The sequence below is a fragment of the Hyla sarda genome, chromosome 4 (assembly GCF_029499605.1).
Source record: "Hyla sarda isolate aHylSar1 chromosome 4, aHylSar1.hap1, whole genome shotgun sequence".
Taxonomy (NCBI): Eukaryota; Metazoa; Chordata; class Amphibia; order Anura; family Hylidae; genus Hyla; species Hyla sarda.
In genome coordinates, this window is record NC_079192.1 from 321798245 (window position 1) to 321815631 (window position 17387).

The following is a 17387-nucleotide window of genomic DNA, read 5'->3' on the forward strand; positions in this document are numbered from 1 at the left end:
AAACTACATCCCACAAAGTATTCAAAATGACAATCAGTGAGTGTTTTAACCCTTTAGGTGTTTCACAGGAATTGCAGCAAAGTGAAGGAGAAAATTCACAATCTTCATTTTTTACACTCGCATGTTCTTGTAAACCCAATTTTTGAATTTTTACAAGGGGTAAAAGGAGAAAATGTATACTTATATTTGTAGCCCAATTTCTCTTGAGTAAGGACATACCTCATATGTCTATGTAAATTGTTCGGCGGGCGCAGTAGAGGGCTCAGAAGCGACAAGGGGATTTTGGAGAGTCCATTTTTCAGAAATGGTTTTTGGGGGGCATGTTGCATTTAGGAAGCCCCTATGGTGCCAGAACAGCAAAAAAAAAAAAAAACATATGGCATACCATTTTGGAAACTAGACCCCTTGGGAAATGTAACAAGGAATAAAGTGAGCCTTAATACCCCACAGGTGTTTCACGACTTTTGCATATGTAAAAAAAAAATTTTTTTTTCACTAAAATGTGTGTTTCCCCCCCAAATTTCACATTTTTGCAAGGGTTAATAGCAGAAAATACCCCCCACAATTTGTAACCCCATCTCTTCTGAGTATGGAGGTACCCCATAAGTTGACCTGAAGTGCACTACGGGCGAACTACAATGCTCAAAAGAGGAGGAGCACCATTGAGCTTTTGGAAAGAGAATTCGTTTGGAATGGTAGTCAGGGGGCCATGTGCATTTACAAAGCCCCCCGTGGTGACAGTGGACCCCCCCACATGTGACCCTATTTTGGAAACTACACCCCTCACAGAATTTAATAAGTGGTGCAGTGAGCATTTACACCCCACTGGCGTTTGACAGATCTTTGGAACAGTGGGCTGTGCAAATGGAAAATAAAATTTTTCATTTTCACGGATCACTGTTCCAAAAATCTGTCAGACACCTATGGGGCGTAAATGCTCACTGTACCCCTTATTACATTACATGAGGGGTGTAGTTTCCAAAATGGGGTCACATATGGGGGGGTCCATTGTTCTGGTACCATGGGGGCTTTGTAAACACAAGTGGCCTTCAATTCCGGACAAATTTTCTCTTCAAAGTTCCAATGGCGCTCCTTCTCTTCTGAGCATTGTAGTGCACCCATAGAGCACTTTACATCCACATATGGGGTATGTTCTCACTCAGAAGAAATTGGGTTACAAACTTTGGGGGGCTTTTTTTTTAATTTCCCTTGTGAAAATGAAAAATTTAGGGTGACACCAGCATTTTAGTGAAAAAACATTTTTTTCTCATTTTCCCATCCAACTTTAATGAAAATTTGTCAAACACCTGTGGGCTGTTCAGGCTCACTATACCCCTTGTTACGTTCCGTGAGGAGTGTCGTTTCAAAAATGGGGTCACATGTGGGTATTTTATTTTTTTGGGTTTATGTCAGAACCGCTGTAAAATCAGCCACCCCTGTGCAAATCACCAATTTAGGCCTCAAATGTACATGGTGCGCTCTCACTCCTGAGCCTTGTTGTGCGTCCGCAGAGCATTTTACGCCCACATATGGGATATTTCAGTACAAATTTTGGTGGTCTTTTTTTTCCCTTTTACCTCCCGTGAAAATAAAAAGTAAAGGACAACACCAGCATGTTAGTGTAAAAATTTTTTTTTTTTTTTTTTTACACTAACAGGCTGGTGTAGACCCCAACTTTTCTTTTTCATAAGGGGTAAAAGGAAAGAAAGCCCCCAAAATTAGTAGTGCAATTTCTCCTGAGTACGGAAATACCCCATATGTGGCACTAAACTGTTTCCTTGAAATACGACAGGGCTCTGAAGTGAGAGAGCGCCATGCGCATTTGAGGACTATATTAGGGATTGCACAGGGGTGGACATAAGGGTATTCTACGCCAGTGATTCCCAAACAGGGTGCCTCCTGCTGTTGATAAAGTCCCAGCATGCCTGAACAGTCAGTGGCTGACCGGAAATGCTGTGAGTTGTTGTTTTGCAACAGCTGGAGGCTCTGTTTTGGAAACACTGCCGTACAATAAGTTTTTTATTTTTATTGGGGGGACAGTGTATGGGGGTGTAAATGTAGTGTTTTACCCTTTATTATGTGTAAGTGTAGTTAGTGTTTTTAGGGTACGTTCACACTGGCGGAGGTTTACAGTGAATTTACAACTAGGAGTTTGCGCTGCGGCGAAAAATTTGCCGCAGCTCATACTTGAAGCAGAAAACTTACTGTAAACTCGCCAGTGTGAATGTACCCTGTACGTTCACATGGGGGGGGGGGGCAAACCTCCAGCTGTTTCAAAACTACAACTCCCAGCATGTACTGACAGACCATGCATGCTGGGAGTTGTAGTTTTGCAACAGCTGGAGGCACACTGGTCGGAAAACCTTCAGTTAGGTTCTGTTACCTAACTCTGTATTTTCCAACCAGTGTGCCTCCAGCTGTTGCAAAACTTCAACTCCCAGCATGTACTGATCGCCGAAAGGCATGCTGGGAGATGTAGTTGTTTAACAGCTGGAGGGATCGCAACTACAACTCCCAGCATGCAGAGACAGCTGTTTGCTGTTTAGGCATGCTGGGAGTTGCAGTTTTGCAACATCTGGAGAGCTATAGTTTAGAGACCACTGCACAGTGGTCTCCAAACTGTGGACCTCCAGATGTTACAAAACTACAACTCCCAGCATGCCCAGACAGCAAACTGCTGTGTGGGCATGCTGGGAGTTGTAGTTTTGCAAGATCTGGAGGTGCACAGTATAGAGATCACTTTGCAGTGGTCTCAAACTGTAGACCTCCAGCTGTTGCAAAGCTGCAACTCCCAGCAAGCCTAAACAGCTCTCTGGGCATGCTGGGAGTTGTAGTTTTGCAATATCTGGAGGGTTACAGTTTAGAGACCACTATAGTGGTCTCAGACTGTAGCCCTCCAGATGTTGCTAAGGAACTCACCGGCTTCCGTCGGATCCAGGAAGCTGCGTCGCCGTCCTCTTCCGCCGATCGTCGCCCGCTGCTGTCGCCGATGGGTAAGTGGATCTTCGGCGCCGGTCCCTGTCGGCAGAACGGGGAAACCGAAAGTAAACCCCTCCGCACCCGATCTGCTATTGGTGGTCGTGTCTAGACCACCAATAGAGATAGGAGGGGTGGCACCTCTGCCACCTCACTCCTATCGCTACAGGGGGATCGTGAGTGTCTAGGACATCCGCGATCCCCCTTCTATTCCGGGTCACCATAGACCCGTAATGACCCAGAATCGGCACAAATCACAAGTGTGAATTCACTTGCGATTTGCGCCGACATGGGGGGGGTCTAATGACCCCCCTGGGCATTTGCGCGGGGTGCCTGCTGATAGATATCAGCAGTCACCCCGGCCCGGTCCCTGCCCGGCGTGCGGCGGGGACCGAAACTCCCACAGGCGTACAGGTACGCCCTTGGTCCTTAAGTACCAGGGAGCAAATGCGTACCTGTACGCCCTTGGTCCTTAATGGGTTAAACAACAGCGGGCCCAGTACAGAACCTTGGGGTACACCACTAATATCCGTGGACCAGAGTACGAATTATTGACCACCACTCTCTGGGTACGATCCATGAGCCAGTGTTCAATCCAGTTACAAACTAAAGTTTCCAAAGACCTTAACTTACCTGTCAGACGTCTATGAGGGACAGTATCAAACGCTTTAGCAAAATCCAGAAACACTATATCCACAGCCATTCCTCTGTCAAGGCTTCTACTCACCTCTTCATAAAAGCAAATTAGATTGGTTTGACAACTTCTATCCTTAGTAAACCCATGCTGGCTATCACTTATAATACAATTATCCCCTATGTATTCCTGTATGTAATCCCGTATAAGTCCTTTAAACTATTTACCCACAATGCACGTTAAACTTACCGGTCTATAATTGCCTGGTGAAGACCTAGAGCTCTTCTTGAAGATTGGTACCACATTCGCCTTGCGCTAGTCCCTTGACACAATACCAGACACCAGAGAATCTCTAAATATCATGAACAAGGGTACAGATATTACTGAACTTACCTCTCTAAGAACTCTTGGGTGTAGTCCATCCGGTCCTGGAGATTTGCTTACATTTACTTAACTTACCTTGTACCATTTCTACATTAAGCCAGCATAGAGCGGGCCTTCACCAGTGGATTTGCAGAGAAATACATTGCGAAAATCCGCTCGTGTGAATGTAACCTAAGTCAACATCTCTTTATGGTTTTCTCCTCAAGAAGAAACATTACACCTTTGACTGTTAGCATTGACAGCAGCATTTAACCCCTTTTTTCGTTTTTGCATCTTTGTTTTTTCTTCCTTCCCTTCTAAAAATCCTAATGCTTTTAACTTTGCACCTACAGACCCATATAAGTGCTTGTTTTCTGCGTCACCAATTGTACTTTGTAATGACACCAATCATTTCACCACACAATCTGACGAAACCCAAAACAAAATATTTGTAGGGCCAAATTGAAAAACAAACAAACGCCATTTTGTAACTTTTGAGAGCTTCAATGCAGTGCACTTTTTGGTAAAATTGACACCTTATATTTATTCTGTAGGTCCATAAGATTAAAATGATATCCAACTTGTATAGGTTTGAATTTGTTTTACTTTTAAAAATTATTACGTGCAATGTTTAAAAATGTTCTCTTCCAACCCCTATAACTTTTTTATTTTTCCATATACATGGATGTGGAAGGGCTAAATTTTTTTGCGCTTAATCACTTTTTATTTTTTTGCTATACAAAGTGACCAAAAATACGCAATTCTGGACTTTGGTATTTTTTTTACGTATAGCCATTGACTGTGTGCTTAAAGTAACATTAGATTTTTATAGATTGGACATTTACGCACACAGTGATATCATATATGTTTAGTTATGTTTATTCTTGTTTACATTTTTTTTTTAAATGGGAAAAGGGGGTAATTCAAACTTTTATTAGGAAAGGGGTTAAATCACTTTTATTAGGTTTTATTTTATTTTTATTTTTTTACACAATACTACATGCAATCTTCAGAATACATACACTGTTCAATGTTATGCCATAGTAAAGCATTGATCAGTGTAACCGATGCTCTGCTGCTCCAGGCTGTCATGGCTGATCGGAGCATCAGATCATTGATTGCGCAGCAGGGAAAAAGGTACGGGACCTCCCACCCGCCCTCTCAGATGATCGGGAAACCACGGTGGTCCTGATCAGCACCGCTGAGCAGCCGGGACGTGTTTGTTAACATCGAAGTTGACTGCAGCGTCTAGGGGGTTAATGCCAGGCATCAACGTGATCGGTGATGTTGGCCATTAGCCACGGCCGGGACCACCCTGCTATGACCCGTGCTCAGCTCCTGAGCTTGTATCATAGAAAATAAATGGAACAAGGGGTTAAAGTGTACCTATCAGATCTCACAAAAAAAAAAAAAATGTATATGCAACTCTGTACTTAATCCTGACCATGTACATATCTTTGCCTCTATCACAGATATTTATTATAAAAATACATCTTTTCACTAGCTCACTGTGTAAGAAATCCTCTCAGGGGAAGGGGGCGTGTCCCTCCCTTGTGGTGGGGGGAGGTGAATGGTGCGTCTACCATGCAGACTTGTCCATGAATCATCTCTTGTCCATAACTCATGGACAAGCCTGATGCTGAAGCAGGACTGGTTAGTGTCCCAGTAGGTATGGGGACCCCTAGTGGTGGAGCTGTTTTATTTATTAAAGGGGTTCTCCGGTGCTTACACATCTTATCCCCTATCCAAAGGATAGGGGATAAGATGCCTGATCGCGGGAGTCCCGCCGCTGGGGTCCCCCGGGATCTTGCACGGGGCACCCCGTTTGTAATCAGTCCCCTGAGCATGTTCGTTCCGGGTCTGATTACGGGCGACCACCGGGCCGGCGGCTTGTGACGTCAAGCCTCCGCCCCCGTGTGACGTCACGCTCCGTCCCTCAATGCAAGCCTACGGGAGGGGGTGTGATCACGCCCCCTCCCGTAGGCTTGCATTGAGGGGCAGAGCATGACATCACACGCCACCGGCCCGGTGGTCGCCCGTAATCAGACCCGGAGCGAACACGCTACGGGGACTGATTACAAACGGGGTGCTTCGTGCAAGATCACGGGCGTCCCCAGCGGCGGGACTCCCGCGATCAGGCATCTTATCCCCCTATCCTTTGGATAGGGGATAAGATGTGTAAGCACCGGAGAACCCCTTTAAATAAAATAAATACGTTTTTGGATCTGACAGTGCCCATTTAAGCAACATTCACATGTACAGGATGTGCTGCAGACTTGATGTGGTGTTCAATCATTCACAGCAGTAGATTATGTACATGTAAATAGATCTTACACTACATTTGGCACATTGTAATGAATTATTCTGGCAGGGTGACTATGGTAAGAAGTTTGCATCCGTTCTCCCAGGTTGCCGAAATATACGATATTTGCATAATAGGGTAGGGTCACACATGCCGTATTTTGCTGCTGCATAGTTTACTATCCATTGAAGTCAATGGGTAGCTAAATCAGCTGTGTATTTTCCTACCCATTAACTTTCCTCCAATGGATAGGAAAATATGCAACAGCAAATATGAAAGTGTGACCCTACTCTAAGGGTGCGTTCACACGGGCGTATTTGCCAGCGGATCCGTAGCTGTGGATCTGCTGACAAAGGCCCCTAAAGTGCTGCCCTCTTTGTGCCTGCTAATAGTGGCAATCCGCCGCTACCAGCAGGCACACTGCGATGTGCGAGTTACCCTGCAGTGTACTCGCACACATTGCGGCCGCTCTCTGTGTAGCTGAGGGAGCAGCCGCGATGTGCGGATACACTGCGACTCGCACTTCCCAGCGTGTCTGCTGGTAGCGGCGGATTTCCGCTATTAGCAGGCACAAAGAGGGCAGTACTTTAGGGGCCTTTGTCAGCAGATCCGCAGCAGCGGATCCGCTGATAAATACGCCCGTGTGAACACACCCTAAGGGTGCATTCACACATGCGTATTTTCTGCTGCAGATCTGCTGCTGATTTGCTTCCGCCAATTTAACTGCCCATTGAAGTCAATGGGCAGCAAAATCTGCAGCGAAAATACGCATGTGTGAACGCACCCTAAGGGTGCATTCACTCTAATTAAAGAGGAATTTACTTGAGTAATTCCACTTGAATTCTCCACTTAGAAATAATTAACCTCTGCATTGCCATTGACTTCCATGTATTTTACTCTGCACTGTTCACACTGCGTAAATTCCGCTTGCGGAATTCCATTCCGATAGAAGCAACAACATGTTCACTCTTCTGAGCGAGCAGAAGTCTATTGAAGTCAAATGGTTAAAATGTTTCCGCAAGGAATTTGCATGAAATTCTGCAGAAAAAAAAATGAATAAGTGAAAAGTGAAACTCCAATTGGTGATTGTAGTCCAGCAATTAAAAAAAAAAGTTTCCTCTATTCCCCACAGAAAATCTGATTTCCGCATTAATTCTGCGCGATTTTTGAGCAAAATTCGTCCGGAAAAAGTAAATTCCGCAAGGATTCCTCTCCTATTCCTCAATGTGAACGCACCCTAACAGTGAAAGTTTTGTTACAGTGTACACAGTACTGTGGAATTAGCATGCTGTTCCCTCACCTATGCAATGTATACCACAAAATAAACACTGTACTGTGGTATTAGCATGCTGTTCCCTCACCATGCAATGTATACCACAAAATAAACACGGTACTGTGGTATTAGCATGCTGTTCCCTCACCTATGCAATGTATACCACAAAATAAACACTGTACTGTGGTATTAGCATGCTGCTCCCTCACCTATGCAATGTATACCACAAAATAAACACTGTACTGTGGTATTAGCATGCTGTTCCCCCACCATGTAATGTATACCACAAAATAAACACTGTACTGTGGTATTAGCATGCTGTTCCCTCACCTATGCAATGTATACCACAAAATAAACACTGTACTGTGGTATTAGCATGCTGTTCCCTCACCATGCAATGTATACCACAAAATAAACACGGTACTGTGGTATTAGCATGCTGTTCCCTCACCATGCAATGTATACCACAAAATAAACACTGTACTGTGGTATTAGCATGCTGTTCCCTCACCATGCAATGTATACCACAAAATAAACACTGTTCTGTGGTATTAGCATGCTGTTCCCTCACCATGTAATGTATACCACAAAATAAACACGGTACTGTGATATTAGCATGCTGTTCCCCCACCATGCAATGTATACCACAAAATAAACACGGTACTGTGGTATTAGCATGCTGTTCCCACTCCAGGCAATGTATACCACAAAATAAACACTGTTCTGTGGTATTAGCATGCTGTTCCCTCACCATGTAATGTATACCACAAAATAAACACGGTACTGTGATATTAGCATGCTGTTCCCCCACCATGCAATGTATACCACAAAATAAACACTGTACTGTGGTATTAGCATGCTGTTCCCACTCCAGGCAATGTATACCACAAAATAAACACTGTTCTGTGGTATTAGCATGCTGTTCCCTCACCATGTAATGTATACCACAAAATAAACACGGTACTGTGATATTAGCATGCTGTTCCCCCACCATGCAATGTATACCACAAAATAAACACTGTACTGTGGTATTAGCATGCTGTTCCCTCACCATGCAATGTATACCACAAAATAAACACGGTACTGTGATATTAGCATGCTGTTCCCCCACCATGCAATGTATACCACAAAATAAACACTGTACTGTGGTATTAGCATGCTGTTCCCCCACCATACAATGTATACCACAAAATAAACACTGTACTGTGGTATTAGCATGCTGTTCCCTCACCATGCAATGTATACCACAAAATAAACACTGTTCTGTGGTATTAGCATGCTGTTCCCTCACCATGCAATGTATACCACAAAATAAACACTGTACTGTGGTATTAGCATGCTGTTCCCTCACCATGCAATGTATACCACAAAATAAACACTGTACTGTGGTATTAGCATGCTGTTCCCCCACCATGTAATGTATACCACAAAATAAACACGGTACTGTGGTATTAGCATGCTGTTCCCCCACCATGCAATGTATACCACAAAATAAACACTGTTCTGTGGTATTAGCATGCTGTTCCCCCACCATGCAATGTATACCACAAAATAAACACTGTACTGTGGTATTAGCATGCTGTTCCCACTCCAGGCAATGTATACCACAAAATAAACACTGTTCTGTGGTATTAGCATGCTGTTCCCTCACCATGTAATGTATACCACAAAATAAACACGGTACTGTGGTATTAGCATGCTGTTCCCACTCCAGGCAATGTATACCACAAAATAAACACTGTACTGTGGTATTAGCATGCTGTTCCCTCACCATGCAATGTATACCACAAAATAAACACTGTACTGTGGTATTAGCATGCTGTTCCCCCACCATGTAATGTATACCACAAAATAAACACGGTACTGTGGTATTAGCATGCTGTTCCCCCACCATGCAATGTATACCACAAAATAAACACTGTTCTGTGGTATTAGCATGCTGTTCCCCCACCATGCAATGTATACCACAAAATAAACACTGTACTGTGGTATTAGCATGCTGTTCCCACTCCAGGCAATGTATACCACAAAATAAACACTGTTCTGTGGTATTAGCATGCTGTTCCCTCACCATGTAATGTATACCACAAAATAAACACGGTACTGTGGTATTAGCATGCTGTTCCCACTCCAGGCAATGTATACCACAAAATAAACACTGTACTGTGGTATTAGCATGCTGTTCCCTCACCATGCAATGTATACCACAAAATAAACACTGTACTGTGGTATTAGCATGCTGTTCCCCCACCATGCAATGTATACCACAAAATAAACACGGTACTGTGGTATTAGCATGCTGTTCCCCCACCATGCAATGTATACCACAAAATAAACACGGTACTGTGGTATTAGCATGCTGTTCCCTCACCATGCAATGTATACCACAAAATAAACACTGTACTGTGGTATTAGCATGCTGTTCCCCCACCATGTAATGTATACCACAAAATAAACACTGTACTGTGGTATTAGCATGCTGTTCCCCCACCATACAGTGTATACCACAAAATAAACACTGTACTGTGGTATTAGCATGCTGTTCCCCCACCATGCAATGTATACCACAAAATAAACACTGTACTGTGGTATTAGCATGCTGTTCCCCCACCCCCCACCATGCAATGTATACCACAAAATAAACACTGTACTGTGGTATTAGCATGCTGTTCCCCCACCATGTAATGTATACCACAAAATAAACACGGTACTGTGGTATTAGCATGCTGTTCCCTCACCATGCAATGTATACCACAAAATAAACACGGTACTGTGGTATTAGCATGCTGTTCCCACTCCAGGCAATGTATACCACAAAATAAACACTGTTCTGTGGTATTAGCATGCTGTTCCCTCACCATGTAATGTATACCACAAAATAAACACGGTACTGTGATATTAGCATGCTGTTCCCCCACCATGCAATGTATACCACAAAATAAACACTGTACTGTGGTATTAGCATGCTGTTCCCTCACCATGCAATGTATACCACAAAATAAACACTGTACTGTGGTATTAGCATGCTGTTCCCCCACCATGCAATGTATACCACAAAATAAACACTGTACTGTGGTATTAGCATGCTGTTCCCTCACCATGCAATGTATACCACAAAATAAACACTGTACTGTGGTATTAGCATGCTGTTCCCCCACCATGCAATGTATACCACAAAATAAACACTGTACTGTGGTATTAGCATGCTGTTCCCTCACCATGCAATGTATACCACAAAATAAACACTGTACTGTGGTATTAGCATGCTGTTCCCTCACCATGCAATGTATACCACAAAATAAACACTGTTCTGTGGTATTAGCATGCTGTTCCCTCACCATGTAATGTATACCACAAAATAAACACTGTACTGTGATATTAGCATGCTGTTCCCCCACCATGCAATGTATACCACAAAATAAACACGGTACTGTGGTATTAGCATGCTGTTCCCACTCCAGGCAATGTATACCACAAAATAAACACTGTTCTGTGGTATTAGCATGCTGTTCCCTCACCATGTAATGTATACCACAAAATAAACACGGTACTGTGATATTAGCATGCTGTTCCCCCACCATGCAATGTATACCACAAAATAAACACTGTACTGTGGTATTAGCATGCTGTTCCCTCACCATGCAATGTATACCACAAAATAAACACTGTACTGTGGTATTAGCATGCTGTTCCCCCACCATGCAATGTATACCACAAAATAAACACTGTACTGTGGTATTAGCATGCTGTTCCCTCACCATGCAATGTATACCACAAAATAAACACTGTTCTGTGGTATTAGCATGCTGTTCCCTCACCATGCAATGTATACCACAAAATAAACACTGTTCTGTGGTATTAGCATGCTGTTCCCTCACCATGCAATGTATACCACAAAATAAACACTGTACTGTGGTATTAGCATGCTGTTCCCTCACCATGCAATGTATACCACAAAATAAACACTGTACTGTGGTATTAGCATGCTGTTCCCCCACCATGCAATGTATACCACAAAATAAACACGGTACTGTGGTATTAGCATGCTGTTCCCCCACCATGCAATGTAAACCACAAAATAAACACTGTTCTGTGGTATTAGCATGCTGTTCCCCCACCATGCAATGTATACCACAAAATAAACACTGTACTGTGGTATTAGCATGCTGTTCCCACTCCAGGCAATGTATACCACAAAATAAACACTGTTCTGTGGTATTAGCATGCTGTTCCCTCACCATGTAATGTATACCACAAAATAAACACGGTACTGTGGTATTAGCATGCTGTTCCCACTCCAGGCAATGTATACCACAAAATAAACACTGTACTGTGGTATTAGCATGCTGTTCCCTCACCATGCAATGTATACCACAAAATAAACACTGTACTGTGGTATTAGCATGCTGTTCCCCCACCATGCAATGTATACCACAAAATAAACACGGTACTGTGGTATTAGCATGCTGTTCCCCCACCATGCAATGTATACCACAAAATAAACACGGTACTGTGGTATTAGCATGCTGTTCCCTCACCATGCAATGTATACCACAAAATAAACACTGTACTGTGGTATTAGCATGCTGTTCCCCCACCATGTAATGTATACCACAAAATAAACACTGTTCTGTGGTATTAGCATGCTGTTCCCCCACCATACAGTGTATACCACAAAATAAACACTGTACTGTGGTATTAGCATGCTGTTCCCCCACCATGCAATGTATACCACAAAATAAACACTGTACTGTGGTATTAGCATGCTGTTCCCCCACCCCCCACCATGCAATGTATACCACAAAATAAACACTGTACTGTGGTATTAGCATGCTGTTCCCCCACCATGTAATGTATACCACAAAATAAACACGGTACTGTGGTATTAGCATGCTGTTCCCTCACCATGCAATGTATACCACAAAATAAACACGGTACTGTGGTATTAGCATGCTGTTCCCCCACCATGTAATGTATACCACAAAATAAACACTGTACTGTGGTATTAGCATGCTGTTCCCCCACCATGCAATGTATACCACAAAATAAACACTGTACTGTGGTATTAGCATGCTGTTCCCTCACCATGCAATGTATACCACAAAATAAACACTGTTCTGTGGTATTAGCATGCTGTTCCCTCACCATGCAATGTATACCACAAAATAAACACTGTTCTGTGGTATTAGCATGCTGTTCCCTCACCATGCAATGTATACCACAAAATAAACACTGTACTGTGGTATTAGCATGCTGTTCCCTCACCATGCAATGTATACCACAAAATAAACACTGTACTGTGGTATTAGCATGCTGTTCCCCCACCATGCAATGTATACCACAAAATAAACACGGTACTGTGGTATTAGCATGCTGTTCCCCCACCATGCAATGTAAACCACAAAATAAACACTGTTCTGTGGTATTAGCATGCTGTTCCCCCACCATGCAATGTATACCACAAAATAAACACTGTACTGTGGTATTAGCATGCTGTTCCCACTCCAGGCAATGTATACCACAAAATAAACACGGTACTGTGGTATTAGCATGCTGTTCCCCCACCATGCAATGTATACCACAAAATAAACACTGTACTGTGGTATTAGCATGCTGTTCCCTCACCATGCAATGTATACCACAAAATAAACACTGTACTGTGGAATTAGCATGCTGTTCCCCCACCATGCAATGTATACCACAAAATAAATGTCAAATGAAATGAGAACATGCCCTTACAGAGAGTGACTACTAGCCTAACCAGGTGACCATACTACAGAAGAGTGATAACCCATCTAGGACTCCAGTCCATATCTACAATCCTTCAGAGAATTGGCAGGCATTTATAAAGTGCCCTCGTCAAACATGGCTGCCGACGCCATGACGCCACGAGCAGCTGCGTTTTAGCAATATTTCCTGCAGACTGTTATTGCCCGGCATGCAGCGGGGCGACGCTTGGCTCTCACCAACATGGCTACCCCCATGCACCGGTTGATCGCTCGTAGACAGGCGTAAGTGACCGCCCGTACTAGGACAGCGAGGCGGGGGGAGGAGTGTGAGGGGAACCGGGGCTTTTGTTCTTGCGTCATTTTGGGCGGGAAGAGCGCTGTGGAGCGGCGGGGAGGAGGCACGGCGGCTAATGGCCACTTTTATAGGCACGTACGGGCGGCGTTGTGGTCCAGGTGCGGCTGTATATTTACATACGTGCTCAATGCGTGTATCGAGATAAACGCACCGTGTGAACGAGACTCTCCTCAGTCCTACATAAAGTTCCTCACGTCTCTATTTAGGAGCTACATGAGGGCACATGTAACAGGGACTGCCACACAAGAACCAGGATGGTTGGTTGTTCTCTGTAGGAAGATGGCATCACATGTATCTAGCCTATCTATAGCTGCCATCATTTATTTTAAATGTTATGGATAGAGTTGCCACCTTTCTTGGGGAAAAAAAAAATACTGGCCATTCTAATTTGCATAATTAATTATATATGTGTGTGGCATTGCACACAGGATACACATATGCCTATTCTGACCCATATAACTTTTATTTCTCCTTATATTGCTTATAAGACTTTTTGATTGTTTTTTTTATTTTTTTTTTAAATAAAATTTGAGAGTTGCAGTTAGTTACTAACTACAACTCCCAGCATGCCCTGATACAGCATGTGGCTCAGTAGCCCTAAATGAAAACTACAACTCCCAGCATGTTGGACTATATGGTAGTATATAGTATAGGTCAGTGTTTCCCAACCAGGGGTGCCTCCGGCTGTTGCAAAACTACAACTCTCAGCATGCCCGGACAGCCGTTGGCTGTCCGGGCATGCTGGGAGTTGTAGTTTTGCAACAGCTGGAGGCGCTCTGGTTGGGAAACACTGTTATAGTATATGGTGCAAAATTCCGGGAGATGGAGAATTGGTTGGATAAATACCGCCCATTGCATGGCTGGTATTTCTGATATAAAAATACGGGCAGGGTGGCCAAAATACCAGCTGTGCCGGTAAAATACCAGGTGGTATTGCCAGGTGGTAACCCTAGTTATGACCAACTGTATGATCTGCCTACAGTGCCCCATAAGTGTCACCCCCAGTGCCCTTTAGCGGAAGAGAAACCTTTTCCTGGCCCTTAATCACTATGTATTATCAGTATAGGGAGGGTATATAAAGATGGCTTCATATCCCTTTCAGCTATGCTTAGGAAGCTGTCATAAAGGCATTCTGACATAAACCTAGGTGTACTCATGGGGATTATTTATCAAATTTTTGCTGTGTTTTTGGTGTCTTTGCGCCAAAGTTATGTTGACGCAAACATAAAAGATTCCCTTGGAATCACAATTCAAATGAATTGTACAAAAACCCAGGGCCTTAGCCCGGGGCACAAGATCCCTTTTGTGATAACCCACCTTTAAAATATAACTTTTATTTCTCTTATATTATCACTCTTATAGACCGGGGGGGGGGGGAAGCGACAGCGCTCGGACACCCCACCCACGATCGAAAACTTATCTAAAACTTACGTAGGATAAGTTTTTCTGTAATGTAAAGTTGGCCTGGTCCTGGAGGGGTTAAAGGATATCTGCTGCAAAATACAAGTCATCCTTTATCCACAGGATAGAGGATAAGTGTGTGATCGCGGGGGGTCCAACCGCTGGGACGCTCCGCGATCTCCCAAACGGGGCCCCGCATTGTCGCTCTATGTGAGCGGCTAATGCGTGTAGCGTCGACCTCTCTGAGGTAGATGGTACGCCCCCTCCCCATACAGTTCTACTGGAGAGGCGGGAGGCATGAATGCTGCCTCTTCCATAGAGATACATGGAGGAGGTGTGTCTTCCGCGACGTCATGCTGCGGCCGGCATGCCTCCTGCACAGGAGAGCCATGACCCGCTCTGCCACGACTCTCCCGTGCAGGAGGCATGCCAGCTACAGCATGACGTCGCGGAAGACACGCCTCCTCCATGTATCTCTAAGGGGCGTACCATCTACCTCAGAGAGGTCAATGCTACGCGCATTAGCCCCTCACATAGAGCTTTTCCCCCGCAGGATAGGGGATATGTTTTTCTGTGCTGCCAGGCATGAGACTTGTCCTTTAACCCCTTAAGGACTGAGCCCTTTTTCACCTTAAGGACACAGCCCTTTTTCGCAATTCTGACCACCGTCACTTTATGCATTAATAACTCTAAGATGCTTTTACCGAATATTCTGATTCTGAGATTGTTTTTTCGTGACATATTCTACTTTATTTTGGTGGTAAATTTTCGTCGTTACTTGCATCCTTTCTTGGTGAAAAATCCCAAAATTTGATGAAAATTTAGAAAATTCAGCATTTTTCTAACTTTGAAGCTCTCTACTTGTAAGGAAAATGGATATTCCAAATAAATGTTATATTGATTCACAAATACAATGTGTCCACTTTATGTTGGCATCATAAAATGGACATATTTTTACTTTTAGAAAAAATTAGAGGGCTTCAAAGTATAGCAGCAATTTTCAAAATTTTCATGAAAATTGCAAAATCTGAAGGGACAGATGTTACAGAACTACAACTCCCAGCATGCCTGGGCAGTCTAGGCATGCTGAGAGTTGTAATTTGGCAACATCTGGAGGGCCTCCGTTTGGGCACCACTGTAATAGTGGTCTCCAAACTGTGACCCTCCAGATGTTGCTGGGAGTTGCAGTTTGGCAACCACTAGGAAGGGCAGCAGTAAATATCGCTTACTGCCCCCTTCCCTCCCACCCCCTCACCCCCATCGCTTCCCTACCTGCGCCGCTGATCTCCGCTGTCTCCAGCGATGATCTGCGGTCCCCACGGCATCTTCTGCACAGGTACAGGCCGCCATCTTCTCCCCCCGTTCTGCCCGACATCCAGGGGTGGGCAGAACGGGGGGGTTCCATGGCAACCTGTCGTGCACTGCCATTGGTCAGAACTCAGTTCTGACTAATGGCAGGGCATAGGAGAAGATTGCAGCACTGCGACCTCGCTCCTATCCCTCAGGATGATTGGGGCTGTCACTGACAGCTCCGATCATCCCTATTTTTCAGGTGATCCGGTCACCAGAGACCCGATCAGCCCCGAATAGGAGAAAATCGCATGTCTGAATTGACATGCGATTTTATCCGATCGCTGACATGGGGGTCTCAGGACCCCCCTCGGCGATGTGCCGGGATGCATCCCGGTCCGGTCCCCAACCGGCTAGCGGCGGGGACCGGAATTCCCACGGGCGTATCCATACGCCCTCAGTCCTTAAGGACTTTAAAACGGGGGCATATGGAAACGCCCGCCGTCCTTAGGTTAAGGACCAATCCCCATTTTGGTCTCATTTAATGTTGTGATAACTTTGGGATGCTTTGAAGGGGTACTTTTTTTTTCTTTTCAAATCAACTGGTGCCAGTAAGCTAAACAGATTTGTAAATTACTTCTATTTAAAAATCTTAATCCTTCCAGTACTTATCAGCTGCTGTATGCTCCACAGGAAGTTGTTGTGTAGTTCTTTCCAATCTGACCACAGTACTTTCTGCTGACACCTCTCTCCATGTCAGGAACTGTCCAAAGCAGGCTAGTTTTGCTATGGGGATTTGCTCCTACTTTGGACAGTTCCTGACATGGACAGAGGGGTCAGCAGAGAGCACTGTGGTCAGACTGAAAAGAACTACACAACTTCCTCTGGAGCATACAGCATCTGATAGGTACTGTAAGAATTAAGATTTTTATATAGAAGTATTTTAGAAATCTGTTTACTTTGAGAGTTTTTTTCATCATTAATGTTAAAGGGTTACTCCTCTGGAAAACATTTTTTTGTTTGTTTTTTTAAATCAACTAGTGCAAGAAAATTAAAGAGATTTG

At 44.0% G+C, this 17387-nt stretch overlaps 1 protein-coding gene across 4 annotated transcripts in view; it reads left to right on the forward strand.

The window, feature by feature from the left end:
- The first annotated feature begins 13400 nt into the window (after positions 1–13400).
- Positions 13401–17387, forward strand: part of ZCCHC10 (zinc finger CCHC-type containing 10) — a 28606-nt gene continuing 24619 nt past the window's right edge. The window contains exon 1 of one of the 4 annotated variants that reach the window (XM_056574936.1): positions 13401–13559. In XM_056574936.1, the coding sequence (XP_056430911.1) occupies positions 13519–13559 (41 nt within the window). In that variant the 5' untranslated portion in view covers positions 13401–13518. Of the gene's footprint in view, positions 13560–13744; positions 13924–17387 lie in introns of those variants that run through there. The other 3 variants (XM_056574934.1, XM_056574937.1, XM_056574938.1) reach the window with 3 other exon arrangements.